Below are 10256 nucleotides of genomic sequence, written 5' to 3'. Positions count from 1 at the left end.
GGCCGTTGGCTCTGCCCCTCCGAACGGGGCTGGCGTGCCCAGTGAGGCTGCGCAGGAGACACGAAGCCGCTACGGGACCCGCCGTTGGGAGGAGGGCGGAGGTTGTGCGGGTGGCTTCCGTGGCCTGTGATACTGGCGGAGGGGGGACGGTTGAGCCAGACTGTGCTGGGTCTGAGGCCGTTAGGAAGCAGAGGATGGTGTGTGGCGGCGGGTGGTAGGTATTCGAGTGGTGTTAAGCGCCTTGTCTGACAACGCGGGGGTGGGGTGGGGTGGGGGATACAGAGGACAGATTTCCTTCGCTGTATCCTGTTTTCCCGAAAATAAGACCTACCCCAAAATAAGCCCTAGCAGGATTTCTATGCATTTGTGGTATGAGCCCTAGTGTGTCTTCTTGAGAAAAAAATAAATATAAGACAGAGAGAGAGAAGGTTCAGGTAGCCGAGGGTTTGAGGGTGACAGTGAAGGACGGGCGAAAATGGCCAGGGGGTTGTCGGTGGGGGGAAGAGCTTTCTGCTATGTACGTCAGAGCATCTGTGGCGTTGATGAGGCTGAGTTCCGCTTATCGCCTCGCACACCTGGTGAGACCGGGCCGCCTTAAAAGGGCTTGTTGTGTGTCATACCAGTGTGTGCGGCTGTTTATGCGTAAGTGCCCTGCAATTAGTGTGACTCGTCCTCCTTGCGACATCCGGCTGTCTTCCCAAAGAGGGAGGAGGGGTATACGTTTGTTGCCTCCTGAAACCCTATACTGTTGACACGCTTTCTCCCACAGTTAATGTGCTGGAGGTGCTATTCACTGGTAGGGGCGGTCTAGTTTATTGGTGCTTAGTCAAAGGGAGGGCCTGTTTCATCATGGCTGAAAATGTACTAGTTTCTTCTGATGGTTTCTTTCAGAGCTGAGAATGTGCTAGTTCCTTCTGATGATTACTGTCGTCAGAAGATCAGAATGACAGCAGGTTTTAAATCTTCCAGATGTTTAATTGGAAACGTGGTCTTTGAACCCTGCGTTTTATTTACTTTTGAATTATTAACTTGTTCTATTGTCATCAAGCCTGAACAGAAGAGTAGAGGTCCAGTAATTCCTGCATCTTCATATTTCCTTGAAGTCTGTCATAATTCTGTCTATTTTATGTTGTATTTCTTAATGCTTGAGTAATTCTTGTAGTTCACTTTGGTTTGGTTATACTTGAAGGATTCTGTCAGTACTTCTGATGTCACGTCACTTAACTTTATAATTGTTTTGCCAAAGATGGAACAGTACCTGAAGCTGCTGTTTTACAATCTAAAAATGTTTTTGAACAGTTAATATTTAAAAGGTACATAGACAGTTTGTGTACTCTTCTGTACTCTTGTCCACTAATACCAAACAAGATTTGTTTTGGTGTTAGAATTAAGTCTGGGTTGGTCACGGTGGCTCAAGTGGTTAAGACGCTGAACTGTGGGCTGTGGAAGGTCGGTAGTTCAGCAGTTCCAGACCCGGGTTGCCGCATGACGGAGTGAGCTCCCGTCTCTAGTTCCAGCTCCTGCCAACCTAGCAGTTCGAAAGTAAGAAATTACAAGTAGATAAATAGGTACCACTTCGGTGGGAAGGTAACAGCGTTCTGTGCCGTCTTGGTGTTTAGTCATGCCGGCCACATGACCACGGAAACGTCTTCGGACAGCGCTGGCCCTTCGGCTTTGACACGGAGATGAGCACCGCAACCCTAGAGTCGAATTCGACTGCCTTTCGAGCAAGGGAACCTTTACCTTTCACAGCCTGTAAACCAGTGACTCTCAACCTTCCTAATGCCGCGACCCTTTAATACAGTTCCTCATGTTGTGGTGACCCCTGTTGCCAGAGCGATGCGTAGCGTCATGTCCTCACGATGGCGGGTGCAACACGTCTCGCCGTCCCCGCGGCAGGGATTCTGCAAAGAGATGCGATCCCCCGCCGTGATTTGGCGAGACTTGGGAGCCCTATCCTAAGACCATCGAAAATTTTTGTTTTCTGATGGTCTTAGGCGACCCCTGTGAAAGGGTTGTTCGACCCCCAATGGGGTCGCGACCCACAGGTTGAGAACCGCTGCTGTAAACAGATAATAGATTGTGTTGTTCCAGTTCCTGTCTGTCTTTTGAGTGTATACAAAACCAGATGCCTGATTTCTAAAAAAACTTACGAAATGAGAGACCATTGTATGTCTCCACTGCATAAGTCCCAATTTCATTGTGTGCATGAGAAAGAGAGCATGCTTTTTTCCTGGTATTTTTATACAAGAAGCCTTCATGTTTAATCATTGTGTTAGTTCCTCAAAACCAATGATATCACTTTTCTTTAGAAGGCTTCAGGGTTGAGTAGCTAATTGTGTCTTATGGTTCCTTAAATACTAAAGAAAAAAAAGTATTGTACCACAAGCTTTCATAGGCTTCATCAGATGCACGAAGTGGATTCTCAGTCATTAAGGTTTTTATACACAAATTGGGGAAGAAATTTACAGTTGGACAAAGGGCCTAGTTTGTGACATTGGTATGGAAAACTAAAAAGTGCACAGATAAGCATATTTCATTGAGGACCAAGACAGCTGTTGAACCTGTTTGGCCTGCTTGTCCTGTGTAAACCATAGAAGCTATTGTTGATTGATATTGTACGTTGGATGATGAGCAGGTGAATGAGCCCCTAATGGTATAGTCTAGTTGTCATTGTTAGGTCCTGTAATAGGGTTGCTCTGTGTGACAGAGTTGGCATATGGACTTGTTGCAGGTTCTGGTCCTCTTTACAGTGTCTTTATTGAGTAATACATGTGTCTGGCAAATAACTAAGATTAGGAACTGTACGTAAGTAGCTAAAGCTGTGTCACCCTAGACCTGTTTGAGAGAAGTACCACTGTCCACAATGGTCTGTAGATAATTAATGAAACTTACAGTAGTTGGGAAGTGGAGCTCACAACAACTGGTGTTATGTCACTTTTCAGGGCCTTTCACCTGTCTACAGTGCCCTTCTGTAGTGTGCATAGGACACACCTAGATCTGTCACTATGCAAAAGAATAGGACACGAATTTGACAAACAGTGGGAGTATTCAGAAACCTCTGGGAGAACATCTTGTTACTCTGTTGCTGACTTGTAAGTCAGTATTCTTCAGTATGTCAGTATTCAAGGAAGGGAGACTGCAGTGGGAAACTGCTGAATTAGAATTCCTCAACAGTTTTGATATTTTGAGATCCTGGTTAATACTATCAGATGATGTTCTTCAATATAATCTTAATGGCTGTAATCACCATTAAGAATTACCAATGTTTGGCCGCAGTCAGACGACAGGCTTAGCGCAGTCTGGCTGTACTTCTAATTTCATTAGGGGTCTTTTTCATGAAGAATTTTGTTCAGATATCCTACCCTTAGCCTGTTGCACTGCATGCTCACCCCATGATTGACTGTTCAGATTATTGCTGCACCGTCACCACAAAGCGGGTGGTCAGGTGGTGTCCTCCCCCCCCATGCATGCGCACAAGCATGTAGCCAAAGTACTTGCTCCTTTTTGACAGCTCCGTAATCCCTCTGCCAAGTACTGTGATCATTGGATCCTATACAACTGTATTTCTCTACCAGCACTCTTTCACACTCATTTCATAGGGAAGTTTTCCCTTTTCTCTCCCTGTAGAGCTTTCCCACCAGAGCAATATTTTGAAGTGGCTTGGAGTAAAGTTCCAGGGGTGCAGTCTGGCCATCAATATGGGAACCTAAATAGGGATTATTTCCACTGCCATCTCACCCCAAGAAATGGCAGAAGGGCCTTTTTATTAAATTTGTCACTCAAAAAGCCCCAGGGGCTCCCGATCCCAACAAAACATTGTGACGCATAAACACACAAGCGGTGCCTTAGAACCCTGTGGCAAAGATCCACTTATGCGCATATTGCTAACTTTTTTTTTAAGGAGTGAAAATGGAAGGAAAGGTTCAGACTTCCCTCCTGGCTTGAGACTGCTGTGGAGAGTTTAGACATCCAGAAATGTGGGGTGTAACCAGACAATCCTTAAACCCTGTACTTTCTCCAGTATCAGAAAACACCAGTTTGGGGACGGGTGAGAACAGGAGGCTGACGACTGGGGAATGGGATGCGGATGATCCTGTCTGTGTATTTTAAATCTGAAAGGGAACAGCAATGACGTCAGATCAAACAACTCATCTGATCACAGCCTTTATCTGTATACTGTGGAAATTTGTGTAGAAATATCACAAAAATTCACATTTTTTCCTGTGTATAAAAATCTTGCTATTTTAGAATTTATTTCATGTATCTGATAAAGAAGGCTTAAAGCCACAAATGTTATAATAAACACAGTTATACTTAACTAGGAAAAAGGCCCGTTGTGGAAATAGATACAACGGCCTCTAGAAAGAGGCTCTGGGTGGGTGCCCTGGCCTTGGACACTCAGTGTCAATTTGCTGTGGCGAACTCAGCAGGGTATAATGACACTGAGTCCACCATTTTCTCAAGAGGAATTGATCTCTGTTACCTAAAGAACAGTTGTAATTTTGATCTCCAGCCCTCACCTGGAGATTGGCAATGATGGTTCCCCAGAAGGGAATAGTTTGTGTGGAGGGTGGAGTCTATGGCTTTGTACCTGTCCAAGGTCCCACGTCTCCTGAAACCTCACCCTCTCCAGGCTCCATCCCTCACAACTCCAGGAATTTCCCACCTGGAGGTGGCAACCCTATCTCCTTCCCAGCCAATCATCAAACTACCTTTATTTCCCCCTCACTTTTCAGCTTCCCCCCACACACACACCTGCAGCCTCTCCCGTGCTCTGAAGCCCTGACCGTTACGTCACATTGGCTGTCATAAGGGGGCCACCTCAGCAGCATATAAGGATACAGAGCCCACCATTTTCTCCAGGGGAACTGATCTCTGCCATCTGGGAAGCAGTTGTAATTCTGAGTGATCGCCAGTCCTTACCTGGAGATTGGACACATTTTACCTCAGAAGAGCAAACCGTTTAGAATGTTAGAAGCAAAAGCCAATCAAGTCACATATGCAAATGACCTCTGTGTTCCGAGGCAAAGGCCAATGAGGCTGCATATGCAAATAACCTCTGTGTTCTGACTGGCTATGGGTGGGGAGATGAACAGCAAACTGTTTAGAATGTTGGAGGCGAGACTCAAGCAATGCAGCCAATGGATAGGGACAGATTCTGAGTGACACACCAGGGCGCCAACCAATTCCAGAGCGTGTGGAATGTTCTAGAGAAGTGCCACCACTATTCGGCTTTTATTTATAAGGGAGATGTGCCATAAGATTCTTTTGTGTTTGCTGAAACAAATGAACTCTGTTACCTGATTAGAATTTGTTGTAAACAGTCATGCTCTGCCCATTCTCTGTCTTGTTTGGGGAGATGCTGCTTAACAGTAATTACTTGAAGCACTCTACCAGTTCCCTGCACTTCTCCAGTAGCTCCACCTTCATCATGGTAACAGGACATATTTTAAGTTTTGGGTAATGAGAGGCTTGAGTTCATTCAAAAATGGACATATGTAAGAAAAGTATTGTAATTATGTGTCAGGAACAAAGTTATGATGTCTAGGTATGAAAATAAAAGTAAGAATGTGCATGATGATAAATAACTCCTATGTAAATGTAATTATCTTGTTGTGAAGAATGCTTATCCTACCAAGTTAACAGTAATGGTAATATTGTACATTTTGTACGATGTGTTCATAAATACTACATATTATTAAATGTTCTTCTTTTTCTTTTTTCGGAAAGGAAAGGAAAGATTACAACAAAGACAACATGCCATAACAGAATACTATTAAATGTTCTTATGTTGAAACAAATAGAAGACCAGCTGTTAGAATACTTACTTTGGAGACTTCCAAATTAGTTTTTCATACATTAGATAACGATAAAATATGACATTTTTTTTTGCTTTGATAGAAAATGAAGATAAATATAAGAAGCCATCTCAAAACTGGCATGCACTTCAACAGCTGATCAAAGTCCTAAACAGAGCATGATCTGATTTAGCAAGTTTGTTTTGACTTTCAGCTAGTACAGAAAATTTTTAAAAAGTACCCCATGTTAATTTTAGGTCTCAAGTGTAAAAGAATTAGAATGCTTGAATAGAAACATTTCGTTAGAGAAACAAAAATTGGATTAATTAAATGGTGAAACAAATTCAAAAGCTTTATGTGGAGATTATTTTTAAGAATACTGGAAAAGAATAAAGACATATAGCATGTACTTCCCTTACATTGTTTAAATTTAATGGGGAAAAACAAAGGCACTGAAAAACTGATGCTAGCACACTCAAAGAACTGTGCATGATGTCTACCATTCAGTTTTAGTGGAATTTAACTTTCTTCCACTTGGGGCACTTTGGCTTCATTGTTACTTTTTGTAGCAACACTTTCCTTAGTTGTTTCATATCAGGTTGATTATTACAGTATTCCTTTGGCCGTGTGAGTGAAGTCATATAAATTATTAATATTAGTTTTTATTTGACCTGTGCAGTCAATCAGGTGAATTCCTAGCTTGATTTTTAAAATTAATATTTATTTGTCTTATTTCACATAACACAAATCTATAAAACATGTATTTTCCCCAAACAATTTCTAGAGATAATCACCTGAAACAGATTCCTTAGAACTTAGAAGTTGCTAAGCTTCCCTAATATTTTGAAACAATTTTAGGGGAGAATTGTTGCAGATCAGTCATTTTGTGAAAAAGCAGTACTCAGTACATAGAGTGAATGTGGGGAAGGCAGGATGAATGTGATTGGTGATCATAGGAAAGAGAGAGTCTGCTTCCCTGTATTCCTTCCAAACAGCTACAAATCAGTTGACTAACTGTCTAACTGTTCATCGAAAAACCGGCTCATTAGTGACTGGTGAACAGGATGTGTCCTGAACCACTGGGTGTTCAAGCATCCCTATCCTGTATTCCTTCTTAAGAGTTCTGTAGAGTAATATTGGCTTTTCATGCAGCCATGGGTGCCATTTTACCAGGTATTTTTCCTGCTGCCAAGAAGGCTTTTGGAGATTTTTCTTTATATCAGTAATTGATGTTGCTCTTTTGCAATGTAATGATGTATTGCCACAGTCACTGAAATACTAACTTTCCTTTTTTTAAAGTAAATCTCTAGCTGATTCACTTGTTGAGTTATAAGGGGAATGGTGTAGGCAACACAGTTCCCTTAAAACTACCATGGAAGGGGCTACAGACTTAACTTAAAGTAAGGTAGGACTTCAGCAGTCAAATCAATATATAGTTCGAATGTTAGATCATAATAGCATAATAGCACAATTACTGTTTTAAAAAAACCTTTCAGTTGCATGGTAGGTGAGATACGGAGAGAAAGTGGTAGCTCAGTGCATATGGATGCAGCAATGCATAGTTAAATCAGTCATAAATACATACTGTATTTTTAAAAAACTCCTACCCTTTTTGTGTTAGTCAAAGTAGTCCCTAGTTAATGGCTGCCAGTCTACTTGGATCTGCAGCATTTTGCATATGTGTAGTTTTGAAAAAACATGGTGCAAAGTTCTTCAGCTGACATTTGAGTAGTTTGCTGCCAATCAATCAGAACTGGTGACTAGCTCACATCTGATGGCTTCATTTGAACATAAGTTTGACAGTTTTACATCTTCGTCATGAAATTCATAGCATCCCTACATTTAGATCAGTCAGTCTCTTAAACTAATAGACATCACAGGGTTGCTATGAGAATAAAATAAGGAACTGTATATGCTGCTTTGAGCTCTGTGGATTAAAATGTACTAGAAAGACAGAGGAGCTTCTCGCAGTGGCAAAGCTGAAAAGCAACCTGACTAGAAGAAGCAAGATGGCTGGGAAAATAATTGCATAAACTCAACGCCTGGAGGGAATGGAGCAGGAGGATGGTTCTGTTGTCACTGCCATCAAAACCTGCAGAAAGCTTGAAGAGGATGAGTAGAGACTTTTGTTTGTCAAGGGCAAGTTTCAGTGGAGTTTGTGGGGGGGGGGAGAGTCCGATTGTAGGTTGTGGTCCTTAAACTTTTTGAACCTACGAGCACCTTTGGAATTTTGATAGGGGGTGGAGAGTGCCCCCAAAATAGCTCTTAAAAGAGGTGGAGCCAAATGGAATACCATCCTCCTTACACCTGATAAGAAGGAAAACCTGAAGGGGGAATGGAACCATGCACTAAGGAAAGCCCACATGTTTACTAGTCCTTGTCCTCCAGTGGAAAACCCTTTAATTTCAATGAGAGCAGCTAGCCCTTCCTTACAAGGCTTCTGCTTACTTTCTGAAAGGTTTGGCAGGTGCCAAGGGATTACTGGTGGGTTCCATGGTGCCCACAGGTGTGCCATGTTGGGGAACCCTGTTGTAGGGGATCAAGAGTGGAGTTTGGAAGAGAAAGGAGCCAGATTTAAATATTATACCAGGTGAATAAGATTTGCTTGTCCATGCATTGTATCACATAACTTGCTGCCTTTTCAAACTGAATCCTTTATGGTTGTGTACGTAGTGTTAGCAGGCCTAGGATAGAGATACGAAAGCCTGGAAGAATTTGGAGCGCTCTTGCACTTTCGGGGGGATTTAAATTTCCCCCCCTACTTTTAGCATTTTTGACTGGCCCACGTGTGCACAAACCTCCCCCTCCCCCCCAAGTGCCCCCGGAGCGCTGATTTAGCAATCCACACTCCAGGGGCAACTTGGCTATTAGATATATAGATTCCTATATATACTATCAAAATATACAGCATTATGATAATTGACTAATTCTGTTCACAGTTAATTTGCTATAATGTGTGTGATGATGATCCACTATTGAAATGTTCATTGTTGCCAATGTTATTTAATTTTATTTGGTATCAAGGTATATTCCTAGTTTTATTGAGGTGATACACCTTCCTTTTGTTTGTTTACAAACTTTTCTCCCTCATTGTTTCCTGTCTCTTAAATGCCAAAAACAAAGTTACATGTGCTAAGGCAGCGTAAGATGCCAAATGTGAAGAAAAGAACTTTATCTCTTACATTGGGTATACTTGTGGGGCTTTCATACTATATATCTCATAAGTATGCCCAATAACTAAGATTTATGGATTTTATCTTGTTAAAACAGTAAAATAAGTTTAGGCTTGACATATATTTTAAATTTACCCCAGAGTATTGAGGGTGGGGGTGGGTCCCTGAAAGAAACCCTGGGGAAAGCTCAGTTTGTAACATGGCTTCAAATTTTTTGGGGGAATTTTACATCTGTAGCCAGATGTAAAATCTGTAAGTTATGTAAAATTTGTAGGATCTGTTGTCATATTAAAAATGGCTGAATTGAGAGCTTGGCAGTAAACAGCATGTTCCAAGAATCTGGAAGCGAAGGAAGTGAGACACTTGCATAAAATGCCCAGACTGGCTGCTACTGGCAGATCGCTACTTTCTCCAAGTGTTAGAGAATTAAACTTTGTAAACAGTGTGGCATTTCTCAATTCTGGGGTTTTTTTGGACATTAATCAGAATGCAGGTTTGATAAAGCTGTAAAATAAGATTATGTAGGTAACCTCAGCATGGGTGCCACTGACTACATGTTCTTTGTCAGAACTTTGGAAGGTCCTCTCCTCAGCATCCAGACTATGTCCCCTAACTTTATTGCCTAATCTGTCTGGTGTGATCTAAAAGGTAACATATTTCTGTGATTCCTTGTTTTTTAATAACAGTCTTGTGACACCTTAATGAGTAACAGGTTTATTAATTAATAGGTTCCGTGAGCCAGAGCCCAACATCAGGTGCATGATGTCATTTTTTTTTTAGTAATGACTGGAGAATATGTACAACAACAGGGTCCCCAGCCTTTTTGGGTGTACGGGTTAGGATAATGGACTAGAAAAAGCCAACTTTTTAACTCCGTCCCTCCTAATTCCTCTCCTTAGTACAACCCCCGCGATATATGGTTTGTGTCCTTGAAAGTCCCACAATCCCCAGTATAGCCCATTTGGTGGTCTATAGGCCCTACTTACTTCCTTTTTTGCCAGTGTGTGTTGGGGAGCCGAAAATAGAAAACAGCTTTAGAGTAAGAAGCATAGGATGCAGTGGTTTGCAGCACTCTCTCAAATATATGGTATTGCTGCAGTTTTGTTTTTAGAAAGCTAAGCATGTAAAATCAATAAAATGCCAAGTAATGCAATGTTGTATATTGAGTTATACATTTGGTATTTTAGATTATTGAGGCAGCAAAATAGGTTTAGGTTTGATAGTAAATATTGCATGTGTTTCAATTTCCCCAAACTTTATGTGTTTCTGGGGAATTTTTTTT

The 10256-nt window shown here is 41.7% G+C and overlaps 1 protein-coding gene across 3 annotated transcripts in view; it reads left to right on the top strand.

The window, feature by feature from the left end:
• BTBD10 (BTB (POZ) domain containing 10) overlaps positions 1-10256 on the top strand; it is a 36536-nt gene that overhangs the window by 654 nt on the left and 25626 nt on the right. Inside the window, exon 1 of one of the 3 annotated variants that reach the window (XM_015412775.1) lies at positions 50-214. The exons of 1 other annotated variant lie outside the window; for it this stretch is intronic. Coding sequence is in view for 1 of the 2 variants with exons in the window: in XM_015412784.1 (XP_015268270.1) it covers positions 195-214 (20 nt within the window). In the remaining variant the exon portion in view is untranslated. Of the gene's footprint in view, positions 1-49; positions 215-10256 lie in introns of those variants that run through there. One more of the 3 variants, XM_015412784.1, reaches the window with a different exon arrangement.

This window comes from Gekko japonicus, unplaced genomic scaffold, assembly GCF_001447785.1.
Source record: "Gekko japonicus isolate JY-2015 unplaced genomic scaffold, Gekko_japonicus_V1.1 scaffold821, whole genome shotgun sequence".
Lineage (NCBI taxonomy): Eukaryota > Metazoa > Chordata > Lepidosauria > Squamata > Gekkonidae > Gekko > Gekko japonicus.
This window is presented reverse-complemented; position numbering and strand designations above follow the sequence as displayed.